Source organism: Salmo trutta, chromosome 38 (assembly GCF_901001165.1).
Source record: "Salmo trutta chromosome 38, fSalTru1.1, whole genome shotgun sequence".
NCBI classification, from domain to species: Eukaryota; Metazoa; Chordata; class Actinopteri; order Salmoniformes; family Salmonidae; genus Salmo; species Salmo trutta.
In genome coordinates, this window is record NC_042994.1 from 28064816 (window position 1) to 28089948 (window position 25133).

Here is a 25133-nt window from a genome sequence, read left to right on the forward strand (position 1 = left end):
AGTTAGGGAGGATTAAGGAATTCGGGCTGAGGTCAGATGAAGTGAGAAAGAACAGTCATCATTACAGTTCTGCCTAGCAACAGAGCGGTATTGTCTGACCAGGAGGAGACTCCGTCTAGGAAGAGTTAAATACCAGTGCTGGTGTGAATATGTTTCTTGTCTAATGCAGCTGTATGAACAAATGGGTGAATAAACTTGATTTAAGCTTTACTAATCGTCCCTGAGTTTTTTTACTCTGTTTACTTAGAACCTAACACAACTAACATAACTGTCTAATGTGGTGGAAATATACCAGTCTGTCGTCATGTCAACTAACAGAACTCTGCTGGTTGTCCTGGTAACAGATACCAGTGGGCAGATCTATTGTATTTGTTCAAACTAAACTACAGCACTTACTTTGTGTCAAATCTGATCCTTTCTTCTCTTCTCCTCCTCTCACAGTTCCACTCAGCCCCGTTGTTTTCCTGCAGTCCACCAGCAGCACAGACAACCTCTTCATACCCAGCAGTAAGGTGCTACCGGGAGAGGCATGACACGGGGACTCCAGGAGGGTGGAAGGGCTAGCGTTGTCCTGGTAACCATAAAGAGGGGACACAGACACATATCATTATGGATGCTGATGTCACTGTTGTCATAAAGTGCATTACAGAAACCCAGCCCAGACCCCGATAGAGCAAGCTGTATGCTAGACCAGACCAAGCTGTACCATCTGGTGTTCTGATCTGGAGAGACTCCTCTCTGCCTCGTCAGCATCAGGATATTGTTGAGGCTCCCCAGAGGATCCACAATAGTCATGTCTCTCTCCTGTGTGAATGAGAACGTCAAACAGATGGTAAACTTACGACCGTATATTACAATCATAGGCATTCATATCTAAAAATGCCTCTAAAATGTAAATGTAAAAGGGTCGTTCCACGAAACGGGTGCCTTTTACGTCCCTTTGATATTTTAAGTAGAAATTATGCACCAATATTGCATTTTAAAAGCCTGTTGGCGCAGGTAGGCTAGTGGTTAGAGCGTTGGACTAGTAACAGAAAGGTTGCAAGATCGAATCCCCGAGCTGACAAGGTAAAAATCCGTCGTTTTGCCCCTGAACAAGGCAGTTAACCCACTGTTCCTAGGCTGTCATTGAAAATAAGAATTTGTTCTTAACTGACTTGCCTGGTAAAATAATGGTTAAATAAAATAAAAGATGAGGGAACTTTAATGTAGACCACATTGAGAATTCAATAAATCTCATTTAAAAGTCCCAAAAATATATGTACCAATGGCGGATTGACCCTTTAACAATTCCTACAGTACTGAACAACATATTCAAGTGTAGAACTTCAGTAGAATGCCCCTTTAAAACCCCACATTAGTTCAACAACTGCATAGTTTGTGCCCCTGTTTTTAAGACAATACTCACTGGTGTTAATCTGATATTCTGTCTCCTGCTCTTTCACTCTCAAAACGTCTTCCTCCTTCACCTTTACTGAGATAGAATCTTTTAGTGAGGAAGAGGATGCTTTCTCTTCTTTTACTTTAACAGCCCCCTCTTCTTCTTCCACGAAAATGTTCAGTCCCAGATCTTCTTTCTCCATACAGCAGATCTCCTCTCTCTTCACCGTTATTGAGATAGAATCTTTCAGAGAGGAAGAGGATGCGTTCTCTTCTTTCACTATAACAGCCTCCTCGTCCTCCTTCACTATAACAATCTCTTCTCCCTCATTTTTCATTCTGAAAGGTTCTTTCTCTCCTTTCACTATAACACCCTGCTCTTCTTCTTCCAAGACAACGTTCAGCGCCAGAGCTTCTTTCTCCATACATCAGACCTCTTCTTCTTTTGCAGGGGAGGAGTAGTTTAGTGAGCTCAGGGTCAGGAATGTTAGCTAGCTAGTTAGCATTAGTGACTAGCCTAGTGCTAACCTCAGTATATTTAACACGTAAAAATGAACAAGCAAATTAGGTTAAAGTTAACCAGTTGATACGTCAACAGAAAAATGTTTAAAACATTGAGATTAGCTAATGTACACAAACATGGTCTAAAGCATCAATCTTTCAGTTTTGTTGGCTAGCAAGCTACGGAGGTGGTTGAAAGAGTAGGCGGCCTTGTTAGTCCTGATGAAGCGTCCCGTCCAGTCCATTATACGTCACGCAAGAAGCAACACATGAAAGACGCACATCGTCATCTGTTGACTGGAGTGGGTAACGCAGTTTGGAAACAATAGTTACTACACTTTTTGTATTGGAAAGAACGTCATAATAATTTAACAATAAGCTGATATATTTTCTCTTACATCTTACAAATAATACGTTCCTGTACACAGACGTAGAAGCTTAATATGAATATGTGGATGATGAATAAATACTTCTATGAATAGGTAGTGTGTTAATACACATTTGCTCTGTTCATTTTTCACGTTCATTTTTATCTAGATGTGACCATACTATTCCCTTAAAGCCACGCTCTATAAGATACCAATCATCCTGTAAACAATAGAGCAAATGCATCACATTCAAATAGCACTTGATTATCTGTAGTGGTATACACTGAGTAGACAAAACATTAAGAACACCTGCTTCTTCCATGACATAAACTGACTAGGTGAATCCAGATGAAAGCTATGATCCCTTATTGATGTCACTAGTTAAATCCAATTCAATCAGTGTAGATGAAGGGGGAAGACAGGTTAAATAAGGATTTTTAAGCCTCGAGACAATTGAGGCATGGATTGTGTATGTGTGCCATTCAGAGGGTAAATAGGGAAGACAAAATATGTAAGTGTTTTTGAACGGGGTATGGTAGTAGGTGCCAGGCGCGCCGGTTTGTGTCAAGAACTGCAACAGTGCTGGGTTTTTTAGCTCAACAGTTTCCCATGTGTTCCAAGAATGGTCCACCACCCAAACAGTGGCAGTCGGTGCTGTTTACTATCAGGGAGGACCATTTTGTTTTTCATGAGCATGGCCTTATTTCTACTACAGCATGTTGGATGACTGTCATTCATATTCCATTCACCCTGTTCAATGCATGGACATAGTCATGGTAGGATACATGAATCAAATCAAATCAAAATCAAATCACATTTTATTTGTCACATACACATTTACATTTACATTTAAGTCATTTAGCAGACGCTCTTATCCACATGGTTGTGTAGTGAAATGCTTGTGCTTCTAGTTCCGACCATGCAGTAATATTTAACAAATAATCTAACCTAACAATTTCACAACAACTACCTTATACACACAAGTGTAAAGGAATGAATAAGAATATGTACATAAAAATATATGAATGAGCGATGGCCGAACGGCATAGGCAAGATGCAGTAGATGGTATAGAGTACAGTATATACATATGAGATGAGTAATGTAGTATGTAAACATTATATAAAGTGGCATTGTTTAAAGTGACTAGTGATACATTTATTACATTATTTACATGATTATTTTCCATTATTAAAGTGGCTAGAGTTGAGTCAGTATGTTGGCAGCAGCCACTCAATGTTAGTGAGGACTGTTGAAAACCTCTTAGGGATAGGGGGCAGTATTTTCACGGCTGGATGAAAAACATACCCAAATTAAACTGGTTACTACTCTTGCCCAGAAACTAGAATATGCATATTATTAGTAGATTTGGATAGAAAACACTCTGAAGTTTCTAAAACTGTTTGAATGGTGTCTGTGAGTGTCTGTGAGTATAACAGAACTCATATGGCAGGCAAAAACCTGAGAAAAATTAAACCAGGAAGTGGAAGGTCTGAGAATTGTAGTTCTTCTTTTGAATGCCTATCGAAACTACAGTGTCGGTGGGGTCACATTGCACTTCCATTGGCTGTCAAAAGCCTTCAGAAAGTTGTTTCATACGTATCCAGTAACTGGGCAGAATATAGGAGCTCAGTCACTGAGTGGACTGCCTGGAAACAAAGGGATTGTATATGCGCGGTCCGGCGAGCGTGCCTTTCCTTATTTTTCTTCTGGAATGAATACGCTATTGTCCGATTGGAATTTTATTGCATTTCTACATTAAAAACACCATAAAGATTGATCGTAAACAACGTTTGACATGCTTCTAAGAACGGTAATGGAACATTTTGACTTTTTGTGTCTCAAATTACGCTCGCGCGTTATGCATTTGGATAGTGACCTGAACGCACGAACAAAACTGAGGTATTTGGACATAAATATGGATTATTTCGAACAAAAACAACATTTCTTGTGGAAGTAGCAGTCCTGGGAGTGCATTCTGACGAAGATCAGCAAAGGTAAGAGAATATTTATAATACTAATTCTGAGTTTAGATGACCCCAGAGCTTGGCGGGTGTCTGTATTGCTTGCTTTGATGGCGAGCTATGTACTCAGAATATTGAAAAATGTGCTTTCGCCGAAAAGCTATTTTAAAATCTGACACAGTGGTTGCATAAAGGAATACTGTATCTATAATTCTTAAAATAATTCTTATGTATTTTGTCAACGTTTATGATGAGTATTTCTGTAATATGTGTGCTCATTGTGCACATTCACCGGAAGTTTTGGAGGCTAAACATTTTCTGAACATCATGCGCCAATGTAAAATGCTGTTTTTGGATATAAATATGAACTTTATCGAACAAAACTTACATGTATTGTGTAACATGATGTCCTAGGAGTGTCATGTGATGAAGATCGTCAAAGGTTAGTGCTTCATTTAGCTGCGTTTTGGGTTTTTGTGACATATCTCCTTGCTTGGAAAATGGCTGTGTGGTTATTTTTGTCTATGTACTCTCCTAACATAATCTAATGTTTTGCTTTTGCTGTAAAGCCTTTTTGAAATCGGACAATGTGGTTACATTAAGGAGAAGTGTATCTTTAAAATGGTGTAAAATAGTCGTATGTTTGAGAAATTGAAATTATGATATTTTTGCTGTTTTGAATTTGCGCCATGCTATTTTGTCAAACGATCCCATTAACGGGATCCTGTCTCGAAGGGGTCACTAAGAGGTTAACAGTCTGATGGCCTTGAGATAGAAGCTGTTTTTCCATCTCTCGGTTCCAGCTTTGATGCACCTGTACTGACTTCGCCTTCTGGATGATAGCGGGGTGAACAGGCAGTGGCTCGGGTGGTTGTTGTCCTTAATGATCTTTTTGGCCTTCCTGTGACATCGGGTGGTGTAGGTGTCCTGGAGGGCAGGTAGTTTGCCCCGGGTGATGCGTTGTGCAGACCTCACTACCCTCTGGAGAGCCTTACGGTTATGGGCGGAGCAGTTGCCGTACCAGGTGGGGATACAGCCCGACAGGATGCTCTCGATTGTGCATCTGTAAAAGTTTGAGTGTTTTTGGTGACAAGCCGAATTTCTTCAGCCTCCTGAGGTTGAAGAGGCGCTGCTGCGCCTTCTTCACCACGCTGTCTGTGTGGGTGGACCATTTCAGTTTGTCTGTGATGTGTACGCCGAGGAACTTATAACTTTCCACCCTCTCCACTACTGTCCCGTCAATGTGGATAGGGGGCTGCTCCCTCTGCTGTTTCCTGAAGTCCACGATCATCTCCTTTGTTTTGTTGACATTGAGTGTGAGGTTATTTTCCTGACACCACACTCCGAGGGCCCTCACCTCCTCCCTGTAGGCCGTCTCGTCGTTGTTGGTAATCAAGCCTGATAGAGGCAACACATGGAGTTGGGTTGGATATAGTCAAGGTAGGATACATGATAGTGGCAACACATGGAGTTGGGTTGGATATAGTCATGGTAGGATACATGATAGTGGAAACACATGGAGTTGGGTTGGATATAGTCATGGTAGGATACATGATAGTGGAAACACATGGAGTAGGGTTTGATATAATCATGGTAGGATACATGATAGTGGAAACAGATGGAGTTGGGTTGGATATAGTCATTGTAAGTTATAGTATTCCATTTTAACTACAATTGTGTTACTAAGTGCAGCATTTATTCCAGTTCAAATAGTTTATCAAAATACAAATTAATTACTTAAAAATCATACAATGTGATTTTCTGGATTTTTGTTTTAGATTCCGTCTCTCACAGTTGAAGTGTACCTATGATAAAAATTACAGACCTCTACATGCTTTGTAAGTAGGAAAACCTGCAAAATCGGCAGTGTAACAAATACTTGTTCTCCCCACTGTATATAGAAGGTAATCAGAGAGGTGATGGAGTCCAGGTGAGTCTGATGATGAGCAGGTGTGCGTAACGATGGTGACAGGTGTGCGCTATAATGAGCAGCCAGACGACCAAGAGGCCGGAGAGAGAGCACACATGACAACACGTTTTCTGTTTATTTAGGAATAAATGATTGACAGGATATGGACCACAAAACAAAAAAAAGGTAATTTTACCCCATTAATAACCTTTTACTGCAGAGGGCTAAATCAGGGGCACACCGAGTGTTTTCTTGGTAGTCTTAAACAAATCTACTGTGAAACAAAAGTATCCACATCACACACATGGTTATGGGCTTAAAAAAAGAAGACAAGCAGTACAGATATAGTTTTCATGTATTTATATTTGAGTTTGCATCTCAATATGACACTTTAAATAAACTCAGCAAAAAAAAGAAACGTCCCTTTTTCAGGACCCTGTCTTTCAAAGATAATTTGTAAAAATCCAAATAACTTCATTTTGACAAAACAATATTGTTAATGTATATAATAGTTGTTTAATAGACATTCTAACATATAACCCAATGCCTAGATTTTATATGCAACATTTGAACAACAATTTCGACCACCCTTGGGTTATGATGTATATGACATGACAAGATACATTGGCTACTTTAGTAATCTTTTTTTATTGACATGTTTATAATCCAAAAGTATGTTTTTAGAGGGGAGGGAAATACTGTTTATGTTAAACTGTAGAAAACAAGAACCTCTGGTGAATCAAGGACTCCCTGATATTTAAATACTACACGTGTCCAGAAGGCTGGTTATGACAAACACATTTCAAAGTTTAAAACGAGGCTGTCAAGACTTACATGTCTTTGAGTCGTCAACTAAAGTGAATTCAACACAAAATGTCATTGGATTTAGGTTGCAAGTTGGGTGAAAAATATTTGTAAAAATACCTGATGTTGATGGCTTTATACAAGTCCAATTAGTTTTCTACATTGATCTAACATCACATGGATTTGTTTAGTGAAATAATGTGGAAACAACATTTATTCAACCAGTGGGAGGCTTGCACATTCCCCCAGGAAAGTGGAACAAGGAACTCTTCATTGAGACAATGATAAACAGCAATCCGTGGGCGAGTTGTGGTGGATATTATAAAATAAGGATCTGCTGGAGTCCAAGTCAAACCAAGATTCTTGATTTCTGAGATCAGAGAGAATAACAGAGTTACACAGCACAGTGTACAGTCTGAATTCCGAAGCATTGGGTGATGGGCACATATCTTTATAGTTTCCTGTTCCTGGGAGGGACGTCCTCTATACAAGGACGCAGGTGCAGCTGGTTTGCAACACAGGACGAGACTCCCAAGAACAGGAAATTATAATATGACAGTTTCACAAGGTTAGTCACATACTCAGTTATGTGGACACATACAATTAACATTTTCCATTACAGAGTCAGTGATAACTTTCATTTCATTAAATCTTCAGTGAGCCACCAATGCAAATGTCAACAATGGAGCAAATGCATCACATCCAAATATCACTTGATTATCTGTAGTGCTGGAGGAATGACACACCCAGATAAACACACAGTCAGAGTTTAAAAATTGACCATTTAAACACATGGAATCTGATCTACTCTTTATTCAAACTGACATACTCCATATTCAATTCATGTTGTTTTCTCCCCTGTGTGGATTCTCACATGTCTTTTAAGTGATTGTGATGAGTAATATGTCTTCCCACAGTCTGAGCATTTGTAAGGCTTCTCCCCTGTGTGTATTCGCTCATGAGCTATCAGGCTTCCTAACTCGCTAAATCTCTTTCCACACTGGGAGCAGTGGTAAGGCTTCTCCCCTGTGTGTATTCTCTCATGTTTTTTCTGGTTACTTAAGTGGGTAAAACTCTTTCCACACTTGGAGCAGTGGTATGGCTTTTCTCCTGTATGCATTCTCTCGTGTATTTTCAGGCTCCATAATGTTGTAAAACTCTTTCCACACTGGGAGCAGTGGTATGGCTTTTCTCCTGTATGTATTCTCTCGTGTATTTTCAGTGTCCCTATCGTCGTAAAACTCTTTCCACATTGGGAGCAGTGGTAAGGCTTCTCACCTTTGTGTATTCTCTCATGTCTTTTCAGGTCCCTTAGCTGATTACAACCTGTTCCAAACTGGGAGCAGTGGTAAGGCTTCTCCCATGTGTGTATTCTCCCATGTTGCTTCAGGTGTCCTTTCTGGTTAAACCGCTTTCCACACTGAGAGCAGTGGTAAGGCTTCTCCCCTGTATGTATTCTCTCATGTGTTTTCAGGTTACATAACAGGGTAAAACTCTTTCCACACTGAGAGCAGAGGTAAGGCTTCTCCCCTGTGTGTATTCTCTCATGTTGTTTCAGGTCCCTTAACCCGTTACAACCCGTTCCACACTGGGAGCAGTGGTAAGGCTTCTCCCCTGTGTGTATTTTCTCATGTTGGTTCAGGTGTCCTTTCTGGTTAAAACTCTTTCCACACTGGGAGCACTGGTGTCGTCTTGCTGGTTTGGACGTCCCTGGCTCTGGTTCCTCCGAGTCTGGTCTCTCTCCTACCAAATACAGATTGTTTATTTAAATAGAGACCTGAATGAAACCTCCACATGATAAAACAGCCTTGCAACGAGGATAAATCCTAATCAGATCCCTCAATCTATGGCCAGTTTTAACAATCTTGGTGTAATTTTAAAACAAATTATGTTGTGGAGCTTCCTGGTAATTACAAACAATGTTTACATTACTTATTTTATTCATTCTGTTTTACAAGTCAGGACACAAAAAACTAAACAGTTCTAGGACAATCAAGACACAGACATCGCTGGATTCCTATCAGCAGGTGGTTGTAAATATATAACCTTCATAGCTGTATGATACAGAATGCGACCTACACACTTCCTTAAACATAAAATAAGTAAAGAAGTAATTTTATGTGGAAGTCAAAAACATGTTTTTACGTCGAAGACACAAAGCACATCAGTAAAATCTCCCCATTGTTTAAATGGCTCGACACGATATTTAAATGGCCCAATTTATTTAGACGTTAACAAACTTTCAACATTTTGACTGTCACTGATGTCATGACATTTTGGGTAAAGTAAAAAAAAAGGTACAAAAATATAAACGCAATATGTAAAGTAGAGGTCGACCGATTATGATTTTTCAATGCTGATTATTGGAGGACCAAAAAAAGCCTATGCCGATTAATTGGCCGATTTTTATATATTTGTAATAATGACAATTAGAACAATACTGAATGAGCACTTTTATTTAACTTAATATAATACATAAATTAAATCAATTTAGTCTCAAATAAATAATGAAACAAGTTAAATTTGGTTTAAATAATGCAAAAACAGTGTTGGAGAAGAAAGTAAAAGTGCAATATGTGCCATGTAAAAAAGCTAACGTTTAAGTTCCTTGCACAGAACATGAGAACATATGAAAGCTGGTGGTTCCTTTTAACATGAGTCTTCAATATTCCCAGGTAAGAAGTTTTAGGTTGTAGTTATTATAGGACCATTTCTCTCTATACGATTTGTATTTCATATACCTTTGACTATTGGATGTTCTTATAGGCACTTTAGTATTGCCAGCCTAATCTCGGGAGTTGATAGGCTTGAGGTCATAAACAGCGCTGTGCTTCAAGCATTGCGAAGAGCTGCTGGCAAACGCAGAAAAGTGCTGTTTGAATGAATGCTAACGAGCCTGCTGCTGCCTACCACCCCTCAATCAGACTGCTCTATCAAATCATAGACTTAACTATAATAAACACACAGAAATACAAGCCGTAGGTCATTAATATGGTCAAATCCGGAAACTATCATCTCGAAAACAAAACGTTTATTCTTTCAGTGAAATACGGAACCGTTCCGTATTTTATCTAACGGGTGGCATCCCTAAGTCTAAATATTTCTGTTACATTGCACAACCTTCAATGTTATTTCATAATTATGTAAAATTCTGGCAAATTAATTACGGTCTTTGTTAGGAAGAAATGGTCTTCACACAGTTCGCAACGAGCCAGGCGGCCCAAACTTCTGCATATACCCTGACGCGAATGCGCTTTTGTTAAATCATCACCCGTTTCGCGAAGTAGGCTGTGATTCGATGATAAATTAACAGGCACCGCATTGATTATATGCAACGCAGGACAACTATGTGTAGTTAACTAGTGATTGTTAATATTTATATTCTGGGTTTTGGGTAAACTTCTCCTTTAAAGCATCATTGAGAAATAATGAATTGAAGTTGGAACATCTGTAACATTTGTAGACTAGCGGTTAAGAACGTTGGGCCAGTAACTGAAATGTCTCCGATTCGAATCCCCACGACGGCAAGTAGGAAAAATCCTCCTTTAAGACTCTATAATGTTTCACCATTAGATGCTACAGGCCTCCTATAAGACTCTATAATATTTGAAGAATCTAGTTATAGTGTAGCTATTATTATATATAGATAGAAATGCTTTTCATTTAATCACATTTCATGGCTTTTAGAAAAGGCTTACGGAGCTTGTTTTAAATATATATATTTGCATTTTTTAACAAGTTCTGTAGAGCAGATGTTAATTTTTTTTACATTTTTTTATTTCACCTTTATTTAACCAGGTAGGCTAGTTGAGAACAAGTTCTCATTTACAACTGCGACCTGGCCAAGATAAAGCAAAGCAGTTCGACACATACAACAACACAGAGTTAGACATGGAGTAAACAAACATACAGTCAATAATACAGTACAAAAACAAGTCTATATACAATGTGTGCAAATCAGGTGAGATCAGGGAGGTAAGGCAATAAATAGGCCATGGTGGCGAAGTAAATACAATATAGCAATTAAACACTGGAATGGTAGATGTGCAGTAGATGAATGTGCAAAGTAGAAATACTGGGGTGCAAAGGAGCAAGATAAATAAATACAGTAGGGAATGAGGTAGTTGTTTGGGCTATATACAGACGGGCTATGTACAGGTGCAGTGATCTGTGAGCTGCTCTGACAGCTGGTGTTTAAAGCTAGTGAGGGAGATATGAGTCTCCAGCTTCAGTGATTTTTATAATAATTAGTTCCAGTCATTGGCAGCAGAGAACTGGAAGGAGAGGCGGCCAAAGGAGGAATTGGCTTTCGGTGAGATATACCTGCTGGAGCGCGTGCTACGTGTGGGTGCTGCTATGGTGACCAGCGAGCTGAGATAAGGCGGGCCTTTACCTAGCAGGGTCTTGTAGATGACCTGTAGCCAGTGGGTTTGGCGACGAGTATGAAGCGAGGGCCAGCCAACGAGAGCATACAGGTCGCAGTGGTGGGTAGTATATGGGGCTATGGTGGCAAAACAGATGGCACTGTGATAGACTGCATCCAATTTGTTGAGTAGAGTGTTGGAGGCTATTTTGTAAATGACATCGCCGAAGTCAAGGATCGGTAGGATGGTCAGTTTTACGAGGGTATGTTTGGCAGCATGAGTGAAGGATGCTTTGTTGCGAAATAGGAAGCCAATTCTAGATTTAATTTTGGATTGGAGATGTTTGATGTGAGTCTGGACGGAGAGTTTACAGTCTAACCAGACACCTAGGTATTTGTAGTTGTCCACATATTCTAAGTCAGAACCGTCCAGAGTAGTGATGCTGGACGGGCGGGCAGGTGCGGGCAGCGATCGGTTGAAGAGCATGCATTTAGTTTTACTTGTATTTAAGAGCAGTCGGAGGCCACGGAAGGATAGTTGTATGGCATTGAAGCTCGTCTGGAGGGTTGTTAACACAGTGTCCAAAGAAGGGCCAGAAGTATACAGAATGGTGTCGTCTGCATAGAGGTGGATCAGAGAATCACCAGCAGCAAGAATGCAGACCACATTGAAGTGTCTGGAGTTTTGTTTGCCTATTCTAGAGTCTTGTAAAGATAGGGGGTTGACTGGGAAAGGCAATGTAACATCCATAATGTTTTTAGGAAAAGTTTTTGTAAAACATGAACCTTACATCAGATCATCTTGAAACTTTCTGTCTAAAGCTAACTTTCATCAAGGTTTATATGGTCTGTTGGTTTCTCTTTTCATTGACAGAATCCTTTTTCAGTGTTATGATATTCATAACATCCATATCCACCAGTCTATCTTCATGTCAACTAACAGAACTCTGCTGGTTGTCCTGGTAACAGATACCAGTGGGCAGATCTGTTGAATTTGTTCAAACTAAACTACAGCACTTACTTTGATGAGTCAAATCTGATCCTTTCTTCTCTTCTCCTCCTCTCACAGTTGCACTCAGCCCCGTTGTTTTCCTGCAGTCAACAAGCAGCACAGACAACCTCTTCATACCCAGCAGTAAGGTGCTACCGGGAGAGGCACGACACGGGGACTCCGGGAGGGAGGAAGGGCTAGCGTTGTCCTGGTAACCATAAAGAGGGACACAGACACATATCATTATGGATGCTGATGTCACTGTTGACATGAAATGCTTTACAGAAACCCAGCCCAGACCCAGATAGAGCAAGCTGTATGCTAGACCAGACCAAGCTGTACCATCTGGTGTTCTGATCTGGAAAGACTCTTCTCTGCCTCGTCAGCATCAGGATGTTGTTGAGGCTCCCCAGAGGATCCACAATAGTCATGTTTCTCTCCTGTGTTAACGAGAACATCAAACAAATGGTAAACTTATGATCTCCTATTGCAATCACATAGTCTTACAAGAGGCATGAATATGTCTAAAAAGGGCCTAAAATGGCCACTTTTATCATGATTTTATCAAATACTGTGTGATGCAATTGTAAATGGGTGCCTTTTGTATCGCTTTGATATTTTAAGTAGAAATTACACACCAGTATTACCTTTTATATTAGATGAAGTGCACTTTAACAAATCTAATTCAATAAATCTAATTTAAATCTCCCAAAAATATATGTACCAATGGCAGATTGAACTAACAATTCCTACAGTACTGAACAACATATTCAAGTGTAGAACTTCAGTAGAATGCCCCTTTAAAATCACACATTAGTTCAACAACGACATAGTTTGTGCCCCTGTTTAAGACAGTACTCACTGGTGGTAATCTGATATTCTGTCTCCTCCTCTTTCACTCCCAAAACGTCTTCCTCCTTCACCTCTACTGAGATAGCATCCTCTTCCTCCTTTATCATTCTGAAAGCTTCTTCGCCTCCTTTTACTGTAATATCCTCCTCTTCTTTTATCATTCTGAAAGCTTCTTCCTCTCTTTTCACTGTAACACCCTCCTTTTCAACTTCCACGACAATGTTCAGCCCCAGAGCTTTTTTCTCCGTCCAGCAGACACCCTCTTCCTTAACAGGGGAGGAGTAGTTTAGTGCGCTCATGGTCAGGAATGCTGGTAAGCTAGCTGGTAAGCTAGCTGGTAAGCTAGCTGGTAAGCTAGCTGGTAAGCTAGCTGGTAAGCTAGCTGGTAAGCTAGCTGGTAAGCTAGCTGGTAAGCTAGCTGGTAAGCTAGCTGGTTAGCATTAGCCTAGTGCTAGGCTCAGTATCAGTCTTTAACACGTTTGCAAATTAAGTTAACCAGTTGATACGTCAACAGAAATGTGTTTAAAACACAGATTAGCTAATGTACACAAACATAAAGCGTCAATCTTTCGGTTATATGTCGGCTAGCAAGCTACCGAGGTGGTTGAAAGAGTAGGCGCCTTGTTGTTCCTGAAGAAGCATCCCGTCCAGTCCATTATACGTCACGCAAGAAGCAACACATGAAAGACGCACATCGCCATCTGTTGGCTGGAGTGGGTAACGCAGTTTGGAAACAATAGTTAAAACACTTTTTGTATTGGAAAGAACGTCATAATAATTTAACAATAAGCTGATATATTTTCACGTACATCTTACAACTAATACGATTTGATTTAAGAATGTCCTGTACACAGACGTAGATCTTAATATGAATATGTAGATGATGAATAAATTAGTCTATGAATAGGTAGTGTGTTAATACACATTTGCTCTGTTGATATTTCACATTCGTTTTTATCTAGATACTAGTGACTATATTATTCCCTTAAAGCCACGCTCTATAAGATACAAATCATCCTGTAAACAATAGAGCAAATGCATCACATGCAAATAGCACTTGATTATCTGTAGTGCTATACACTGGGTAGACAAAACATTAAGAACACCTGCTCCTTCCATGACATAGACTCACTAGATTAATTCAGGCTAAAGCCATGGGCCCTTATTGATGTCACTAGTTAAATCCAATTCAATCAGTGTAGATGAATGGGGGAGACGGGTTAAATAAGGATTTTTAAGCCTTGAGACAAATGAGATTGATTGTGTATGTGTGCCATTCAGAGGTTGAGTTGGGAAGACAAAATATTTAAGTTACTTTGAGCGGGGTATGGCAGTAGGTGCCAGGCGCACCGGTTTGTGTCAAGAACTGCAACACTGCTGGGTTTTTCAGCTCAACAGTTTCCCATGTGTACAAAGAATGGTCCACCACCCAAACTGTGGCGGTTAGTGCCGTTTAAGATGAGGGAGGACCATTTTGTTTTTCATGAGCATGGCCATATTTCTACTACAGCATGTTGGATGACTGTCATTCAACTGTCATTCATATTCCATTCACCCTGTTCAATGTAACAGCGATAGGTTTAGACTACTACATGATTCTCAAATGTTCCCTTTTCCAATCATGAGGTTGCTACAACCTAGCCTATGAATGAGGTTTACAACCTAGGAGCACACAGGTCAGTGACAGTGACACATTCAATACCACCTTGCATACTCTTGCCTGCATCTAGCTGATATAATATAATCATTAGTCCAGCAGTTGCAAACAAGAGTTTCTATTGGACAAATTCAGGTATGTTTATTCCCGTTTTGTTCCGTTTCAGAAAGGCGTCACCCTTCTTTACCCTTTCAGATAGTGTCTTGAACGCACGAACAAAACGCCGCTATTTGGATATAACTATGGATTATTTTGAACCAAACCAACATTTGTTATTGAAGTAGAAGTCCTGGGAGTGCATTCTGACAAAGAACAGCAAAGGTAATAACATTTTTCTTATAGTAAATCTGACTTTGGTGAGGGCTAAACTTGGTGGGTGTCTAAATAGCTAGCCCTGTGATGCCGGGCTATCTACTTAGAATATTGCAAAATGTGCTTTCACCGAAAAGCTATTTTAAAATCGGACATAGCGAGTGCATAGAGGAGTTCTGTATCTATAATTCTTAAAATAATTGTTATGTTTTTTGTGAACGTTTATCGTGAGTAATTTAGAAGTTTGCGGGGGGTATGCTAGTTCTGAATGTCACATGCTAATGTAAAAAGCTGGTTTTGATATAAATATGAACTTGATTGAACAAAACATGCATGTATTGTATAACATAATGTCCTAAGATTGTCATCTGATGAAGATCATCAAAGGTTAGTGCTGCATTTAGCTGTGGTTTGGGTTTATGTGACATTATATGCTAGCTTGAAAAATGGGTGTCTGATTATTTCTGGCTGGGTACTCTGCTGACATAATCTAATGTTTTGCTTTCGTTGTAAAGCCTTTTTGAAATCGGACAGTGTGGTTCGATTAACAAGAGTCTTGTCTTTAAAATGGTGTAAAATAGTCATATGTTTGAGAAATTGAAGTAATAGCATTTCTAAGGTATTTGAATAACGCGCCACGGGATTCCACTGGCTGTTACGTAGGTGGGACGAAATCGTCCCACTGGCCCTAGCAGTTAACTTCTCTACACACAGCTTACATCGTTGTCACCATATTAGCTAAAGTAACGTCATAGTCAACACAGCTAATAGAACTAATGCATTAGTAAACCTGCTACAATCATGCAGTAACGTTACAGTGTACAGTCAAAGCTGGGACCGAGAGACTGAAAAACAGCTTCTATCTCAAGGCCATCAGACTGTTAAATAGCCATCACTAGCACATTAGAGGCTGCTGCCCTATACACATAGACTATTAATATCTGGCAACATTAATAAATGGAACTCTAGTCACTTTAATAATGTTTACATATCCTGCATTACTCATCTCATATGCAGTGTACAGTAAGCAGTTTTAGCAATTACACCGAAGGGCCCCGGTGGCAATTAATTTGTCAAACCAAAAGCTTACCTTGACTTGGAAGAGTTACAGTGTTGTGTTGGATAGTCATAGCCAGCTAGCTAACATAGCATCCCTCTGTTTGAGCAGGGTGTTTGAGTAGGCTAAACTAGCTAGCTGCATTTGCTAACTAATTAAGAGAAACTGAATGTGGAAAAAAATGACAAAATCAGTGAGAGACAGAATAACAACAAAAAAATCCAGAAAAACGCATGTCAAAAATGTTATAAAATGATTTGCATTTTATTGAGGGAAATAAGTATTTGACCCCTCTGCAAAACATGACTTAGTACTTGGTGGCAAAACCCTTGTTGGCAATCACAGAGGTCAGACGTTTCTTTTAGTTGGCCACCAGGTTTGCACACATCTCAGGAGGGATTTTGTCACACTCCCCTTTGCAGATCTTCTCCAAGTCATTAAGGTTTCGAGGCTGACGTTTGACAACTCGAACCTTCAGCTCCCTCCACAGATTTTCTATGGGATTAAGTTCTGGAGACTGGCTAGGCCACTCCAGGACCTTAATGTGCTTCTTCTTGAGCCACTCCTTTGTTGCCTTGGCCGTGTGTTTTGGGTCATTGTCATGCTGAAATACCCATCCACAAACCATTTTCAATGCCCTGGCTGAGGGAAGGAGGTTCTCACCCAAGATTTGACAGTACATGGTCCCGTCAAATGATGCGGTGAAGTTGTCCTGTCCCCTTAGCAGAAAAACACACCCAAAGCATAATGTTTCCACCTCCATGTTTGACGGTGGAGATGGTGTTCTTGGGGTCATTGGCAGCATTCCTCCTCCTCCAAACACGGCGAGTTGAGTTGATGCCAAAGAGCTCCATTTTGGTCTCATCTGACCACAACACTTTCACCAGTTGTCCTCTGAATCATTCAGATGTTCATTGGCAAACTTCAGACGGGCATGTATATGTATTCTTGAGCAGGGGGACCTTGCGGGCGCTGCAGGATTTCAGTCCTTCACGGCGTAGTGTGTTACCAATTGTTTTCTTGGTGACTATGGTCCCAGCTGCCTTGAGATCATTGACAAGATCCTCCCGTGTAGTTCTGGGCTGATTCCTCACCGTTATCATTATCATTGCAACCCCACGAGGTGAGATCTTGCATGGAGCCCCAGGCCGAGGGATATTGACAGTTCTTTTGTGTTTCTTCCATTTGCGAATAATCGCACCAACTGTTGTCACCTTCTCACCAAGCTGCTTGGCGATGGTCTTGTAGCCCATTCCAGCCTTGTGTAGGTCTGCAATCTTGTCCCTGACATCATTGGAGAGCTCTTTGGTCTTGGCTATGGTGGAGAGTTTGGAATCAGATTGTTTGATTGCTTCTGTGGACAGGTGTCTTGTATACAGGTAACAAACTGAGATTAGGAGCACTCCCTTTAAGAGTGTGCTCCTAATGTCAGCTCGTTACCTGTATAAAAGACACCTGGGAGCCATAAATCTTTCTGATTGAGAGGGGGTCAGATACTTATTTCCCTCATTAAAATGCAAATCATTTTATAACATTTTTGACATGCATTTTTCTGGATATTTTTGTTGTTATTCTGTCTCTCACTGTTCAAATAAACCTACCATTAAAATTATAGACTGATCCTTTCTCTATCAGTGGGCAAACGTACAAAATCAGCAGTGGATCAAATACTTTTTTCCCCACTGTATATTTCTTTGAGTTGTCAACTAAAGTGAATTCAACATGAAATCAACACAAAATGTCACCTGTCATTGGATTTAGATTGCAAGTTGGGTGAAAAATAAATACAAATACCTGATGTTGATGGCTTTTTACAAATCCAATCCATTTTTTCACATTGATCTAACATCACATGGATTTATTTTGTTAAAATGATGTGGAAACAACGTTTATTCAACCAGTGGGAGGCTTGCACATTCCCCCAGGAAAGTGGAACAAGGAACTCTTCATTGAGACAATGATAAACAGCAATCCGTGGGCGAGTTGTGGTGGATATTATAAAATAAGGATCTGCTGGAGTCCAAGTCAAACCAAGATTCTTTATTTCTGAGCTCAGAGAGAATAACAGAGTTACACAGCACAGTGTACAGTCTGAATTCCTGAAGCATTGGGTGATGAGCACATAACTTTATAGTTTCCTTTTCCTGGGAGGGACTTCATTCATACAAGGACACAGGTGCAAACTGGTTTGCAACACAGGATGATACTGCCAAGAAAAGGAGATTATAATATGACAGTTTCACAAGGTTAGTCACATACTCAGTTATGTGGACACATACAATTAACATTTTCCATTACAGAGTCTGAACATTTTCATTTCAGTAAATCATCAGTGGGCCAACAATGCAAATGTAAACAATGGAGCAAATGCATCACATCCAAATATCACTAGATTATCTGTAGTGCTGGAGGAATGACACCCAGATAAACACAAACACAGTCAGAGTAAAAAAAAAAAAAGACAATTTAAACATGTGAAATCTGACCTAATCTATATTAAAATGGAAATACTCCATATTCAATTCAAGTTTTCTAATAAAAACATACAAATATATGTTTGAGTATACTTAGCACAATTCAATTAAATATGGTATAAACAAGTAAACACATTCTCAGGAACAACATAAGACAACGGGAGAACTGTGTATGTTCTCTGATGCATTTTAAGTCAATGTGATGTGAAATACAAGGTTACACACTAGGAGAAGTAATGAAGTCAATGTGATGTGAAATATCAATTTACCCACTAGGAGAAGTAATGAAGTCAATGTGATGTGAAATATCAATTTACCCACTAGGAGAAGTAATGAAGTCAATGTGATGTGAAATATCAATTTACCCACTAGGAGAAGTAATTCTTCTCTCCTGTGTGGATTCTCACATGACGTTTAAGTGACGATGATGAGTAATATGTCTTCCCACAGTCTGGGCATTTGTAAGGCTTCTCCCCTGTGTGCAGTCTCATGTGTTCTTTCAGCTTTCCTAACAGGTTAAAACTCTTTCCACACTGGGAGCAATTGTAAGGCTTCGCCCGTGTGTATTCGCTCATGAGCTTTCAGGTGTCCTAACTGCTTAAAACTCTTTCCACACTGGGAGCAATGGTGTGGCTTCGCTCCTGTGTGTATTTTCTCATGTTTTTTCATGTTAGCTAACTGGTTAAAACTCTTTCCACAGTGGGCACAATGATATGGCATCTCCCCTGTGTGTATTTGCTCATGAGATTTCAGGTGTCCTAAGCGGCTACAACTCTTTCCACACTGATGTCTTTTCTCATGTCTTTTCAGGGTTCCTAATGTGGCAAACATTTTTCCACACTGGGAGCAGAGGTGTCGTCTTGCTGGTTTGGATGTCTCTGGTTCTTCCGTATTTCCTCCTGCCAAAGACAGTGTTTATTTAAAGAGAGACCTGAATGAAACCTCTACATCAGGTATTCCCAAACTGGGGCAATGCCATCGGGGTACGCCAAATACAAATGTGATTGACATTTCAAAAACATTTTTTTTATAAATAATAAATCATTTCACCATCTAGTGTTCGCTAAATTACAACACAATGTCAAATACAGGTAGCCTAGTCAAATAATTATGTAGACAAACGTAGCTGCTGCTCATTCCGTTTGCTCTAAAATGGAAATATGGTTAAAAAAGTAAGGCCCGCGTCCATAGACACACATACCAGCTCTACTGGTAGTACTGATACTACCAGCAGTACAACACTTGCAACTGTTGACGACACAAGTTGTTCTGCTTCCATGAACACATCCAATGCTAGCATCAGTAATTCTACATTTGTTTTTAGCCCAGCTAGCATGGACACTGACAGTTGTAACTGACAATTAACCTGTAAGTCTATGTCGTTGTTTTTTGTTTGAATTGTTTACGTGTTCGCTATGCGGGGGAAATGATAAGACAAGCGGAACTACGTGGCTAATAACTGTTGTAACGGGACTCATTATCGTAGCAAGACACCATTGGAGTGAAGGCAATCCCGCGCTGTGTTAGCTAAATTTTCATGTCATCGGGTGTAGTTCGTAAAGGTTGAAGTGTGTATGTTAGGATGGTAACGTGATAATAACTAAGGATGAAGCGTGAATTCATGGCAGGAATAATAAGTGTGAAGTTTGATTTCCTCCCTTCTGTAATAAGCAGCCAATGAGGTATTTTTCATTCATTCATGTGTTTAATCTGATACTGTTATAGCTCCGGCTAAACTGTTTATGTATGTAAGCACTTCAGAGTTATACCAAGCTAATAAGTCACTCATAAGACAAGAAGGTTGTAAGAGTGTGCTGTATTTTCATTTACTTTATAGTGATAGGTGATAATTCTGACTAAATCTACAGAATAAAGCCGCCAGTTAAAATCAAGGAACGGTTGTGCTCGTGGTTACTGGAGGGAGCTACAACAGTTGTGAATCTGATGCAGCCGAAGAGCGACTGCCCCTTTACCCGGGAAAGCACCGAACAACAGACATGAAGGTTAGACCATCGAAGAGGCGCAAATATGATGAGAACTACATTGATTTTGGGTTCACTTATATTGGGAGTAGTGCCTTTCCTCAGTCACAGTGTTATGTGCAAAAGTACTCTCTCACAACTCGATCACACCTTCACTCTTGCGCAGACATTTAGAAACAAAACAACAACAACAAAACAGTAATTGTCATGCTGACTGCAGGAATATCCTCCGGACCTGTTGCCAGAGAACGGAATATTAATTTCTCTACCATAAATCGCCTCCAACGGTGTTTTAGAGAATTTGGCAGTACATCCAACCGCAGACCACTTATAACAATGTCAGCCCAGGAGCTCCACATCGTCTGAGACCAGCCACCCGGACAGATGATGAAACTGAGGAGTATTTCTCTCTATAATAAAGCCGTTTTGTGGGAAAAAATGAATTATGATTGGCTGGGCTGGGTTATGCCCTCCCAGGGCCACCAATGGCTGCCCCCCTGTCAAGTCAAGTGAAGTCCATAGATTAGGGCCTAATGAATTTATTTACATTGACTTATTTTCTTATTTGAACTGTAAATCGTTGAAATTGTTGCATGTTGCGTTTATATTTTTGTTCAGTATATATACAGTGCCTTCGGAAAGTATTCAGACTCTGACTTTGTCCAAATTTTGTTAGGTTACAGCCTTATTCTAAAATTGATTAAATCATTTTTTCCCCCTCATCAGTCTACACACAGGACCCCATAATGACAAAGCAAAAACATAAGACATTTTTGCTAATTTACTAAAAATAACAAACTGAAATATCACATTTACATAAGTATTCAGACCCTTTACTCAGTACTTTGCTGAAGCACCTTTAGCAGCGATTACAGCCTAGTCGTCTTGGGTATTTGCGGAGTTTCTCCCATTCTTCTCTGCAGATCCCCTCAAGCTGTCAGGTTGGATGGGGAGCGTCGCTACACAGGATAATCAATGGAAGCATGATGAACAGGTTGGATGGGGAGCGTCGCTACACAGGATAATTAATGGAAGCATGATGAACAGGTTGGATGGGGAGCGTCGCTACACAGGATAATCAATGGAAGCATGATGAACAGGTTGGATGGGGAGCATCGCTACACAGGATAATCAATGGAAGCATGATGAACAGGTTGGATGGGGAGCGTCGCTACACAGGATAATCAATGGAAGCATGATGAACAGGTTGGATGGGGAGCATCGCTACACAGGATAATCAATGGAAGCATGATGAACAGGTTGGATGGGGAGCATCGCTACACAGGATAATCAATGGAAGCATGATGAACAGCTCAGTTTCGAGTCTGATAGCAAAGGATCTGAATACTTTCTATTTTTAATACATTTGCAAATGTAACCGATGTGAAATGGCTAGTTAGTTAGCGGTGGTGCGTGCTAATAGCGTTTCAATCAGTGACGTCACTCGCTCTGAGACTTGAAGTGGTTGTTCCCCTTGCGCTGCAAGGGCTGCGGCTTTTGTGGCGCGATGGGTAACGATGCTTCGTGGGTGTCAGTTGTTGATGTGTGCAAGGGTCCCTGGTTCAAGCCCGGGTTGGGGCGAGGAGAGGGACGGAACCTACACTGTTACATTGGTGCCGTGACCCGGATCATTGGTTGCTGCGGAAAAGGAGGAGGTCAAAGGGGGGGTGAGTGTAACCGATGTGAAATGGCTAGTTAGTTAGCGGTGGTGCGCGCTAATAGCGTTTCAATCAGTGACGTCACTCGCTCTGAGACTTGAAGTGGTTGTTCCCCTTGCGCTGCAAGGGCTGCGGCTTTTGTGGCGCGATGGGTAACGATGCTTCGTGGGTGTCAGTTGATGTGTGAAAGGGTCCCTGGTTCGAGACCGGGTTGGGGCGAGGAGAGGGACGGAACCTACACTGTTACACAAACATTTCTAAAATCCTGTTTGCTTTATCATTAAGGAATATTGTGTGTAGATTGATGAGGAATATTTATTTTTTTAATCCATTTTAGAATCAGGCTGTAACTTAACATAATACGGAAAAAGTCAAGGGTTCTGAATACTTTCCGAAGGCGCCATATATAGTGTATATAATAATGTATATAGTGTATATAATAATGTGTATAGTGTATATAATAATGTGTATAGTGTATATAATAATGTATATAGTGTATATAATAATAATGTGTATATAATAATGTATATAGTGTATGTAATAATGTGTATAGTGTATATAATGTATATAGTGTATATAATAATGTATATAGTGTATATAATAATGTATATAATAGTGTATATAATAATGTATATAATAATGTATATAGTGTATATAATAATGTGTATAGTGTATATAATAATGTGTATAGTGTATATAATAATGTGTATAGTGTATATAATAATGTGTATAGTGTATATAATAATGTGTATAGTGTATATAATAATGTATATAGTGTATATAATAATGTGTAGTGTATATAATAATGTGTAGTGTATATAATAATGTATATAGTGTATATAATAATGTGTATAGTGTATATAATAATGTATATAATAATGTATATAGTGTATATAGTGTATATAAGTGTATAGTGTATATAATAATGTATATAGTGTATATAATCATGTATATAGCCATGTTATAAAGTATGAAAAGGCTTGTGGAAGACACATTTAGGATGAATGGGTTCGGTTGTGACTGACTAGATATTCTCTAATGTTTCATCATTAGATGCTACAGTCCTCCTCTAAGACTCCATGATGTTTCATCATTAGATGCTACAGTCCTCCTTTAAGACGCCAGGATGTTTCATCATTAGATGCTACAGTCCTCCTTTAAGACTCCATAATGATTCATCATTAGATGCTACAGTCCTCCAACAATGGGTGTCATATGAATCTTTACCACTTGCTCTGTAATAGGAGTAGCATTTTTCCTTGACTACCCTGTGCCCCCACACATTGACTCTGTACCGGTACCTCCTGTATACAGCTTCGATACTGTTATTTTACTGCTACTCTTTAAATATTTGTTATTTTTCTTTTTTTTACTTATCTGTTTTTTACTTAACACTTATTTTTCTTAAAACTGCATTGTTGGTTAAGGGCTTGTAAGTAAGCATTTCAATGTAAGGTCTACAGCTGTTGTATTTATCGCATGTGACAAATCAAATTTTATTTGTATTTTGATTTCATTCAAACCAGTGGGCAGATCCATTTTATTTGTTCAAACTAAACTACAGCACTTACTTTGATGAGTTAAATCTGATCCTTTCTTCTCTTCTCCTCCTCTCACAGTTCCACTCAGCCCCGTTGTTTTCCTGCAGTCCACCAGCAGCACAGACAACCTCTTCATACCCAGCATTAAGGTGCTACCGCGAGAGGCACGACACGAGGACTCTGGGAGGGCAGAAGGGCTAGCGTTGTCCTGGTAATGATAAAGAGGGGACAAAGACACAAATCATTATGGATGCAGATGTCACAGTTGACAAAGTGCTTTACAGAAACGCAGCCCAGCCCCCGATAGAGCAAGCTGTATGCTAGACCAGACCAAGCTGTACCCTCTGGTGTTCTGATCTGGAGAGACTCCTCTCTGCCTCGTCAGCATCAGGATGATGTTGAGGCTCCCCAGAGAATCCATGATAGTTGTGTCTCTCTCCTGTGTGAATGAGAACATCATAGATAGTAAACTTATGATCTTTTATTGCAATCACAGGGTCTTACAGAAGGTATTAATATGTCTAAAAAGGACAAATTGACCACTTTAATTAAGCTTTTTTTTTTACATTGTTTGTGATTGATTCAATGTAAAAGGGTCGTTCCACAAAATGGGTTTCTTCTACGTCCCTTTGATATTTTAAGTAGAAATGATGCACCAATATTGAATTTTAAAAGCCTGTTATACTAGATCAAGTGCACTTTAATATAGATCACGTGGGGAATTCAATAAAAAATAATTTAAAAGTCCTAAAAATATGTACCAATGGCAGATTGGCCCTTAAACAATTCCGACAGTATAGAACTGAAGTAGAACGCCCCTTTAAAACAACACATTATTTCAAGAACTGCATAGTGCCCCTGTTTTTAAGACAGTACTCACTGGTGGTAATCCGATCTTCAGCCTCCTCCTCCTTTTTCACTTCCAAAACGTCTTCCTCCTCTTTTATTGAGATAACCTCCTCTTCCTATTTTACTCCAAAAGGTTCTTCCTCTTCTTTCAATGTTACCGCATCTTCCTCCTTTTTGATTCTGAAAGCTTCTACCTCCTCCTTTTCCACTCTTGTAGTAGAGTTAAAATGGTTATTCCAGCAAACTTCAAATTATTAGAATAGTACACAACGCAGAACAGAACAATCAGGTTGAGGGTCAGTGGCCAAAGCCCGCGAACAGGAATATTCCAAGTTCAGACAGAAGGGGGGAGTCAGATCGCTATGATCGCCAGGAACTTTACTTTTGGTTTCTAATTTTAATTGTTGCGCTACTGGTGATGCCTGTTGATGTTAGGTAGGCAGCTACAGTAGCTGAATGATGTTAACATCTTC

The 25133-nt window shown here is 39.8% G+C and overlaps 1 protein-coding gene across 1 annotated transcript; it reads right to left on the reverse strand.

Annotated features, from left to right (window-relative positions):
- Nucleotides 1-6463: 6463 nt before the first annotated feature.
- LOC115178215 (zinc finger protein 239) lies at nucleotides 6464-12674 on the reverse strand. The gene is made up of 3 exons (XM_029739313.1): nucleotides 12621-12674; nucleotides 12309-12486; nucleotides 6464-8667 (listed from the first exon to the last, which is right to left on the reverse strand). The coding sequence occupies exons 1-3, from the start codon at nucleotides 12621-12623 to the stop codon at nucleotides 7766-7768; spliced, it is 1083 nt and encodes a 360-aa protein (XP_029595173.1). The 5' UTR covers nucleotides 12624-12674; the 3' UTR covers nucleotides 6464-7765.
- Between the last annotated feature and the right edge of the window lie 12459 nt (nucleotides 12675-25133).

What these genes read in the sequence shown, in the direction of transcription:
- LOC115178215 (XM_029739313.1), bottom strand. An exon ending in ATCAGATTTGACTCATCAAA is followed by an intron (nt 8,668 to 12,308) that starts GTAAGTGCTGTA and finishes TGTATTTGGTAG; the next exon opens with GAGAGAGACCAGACTCGGAG.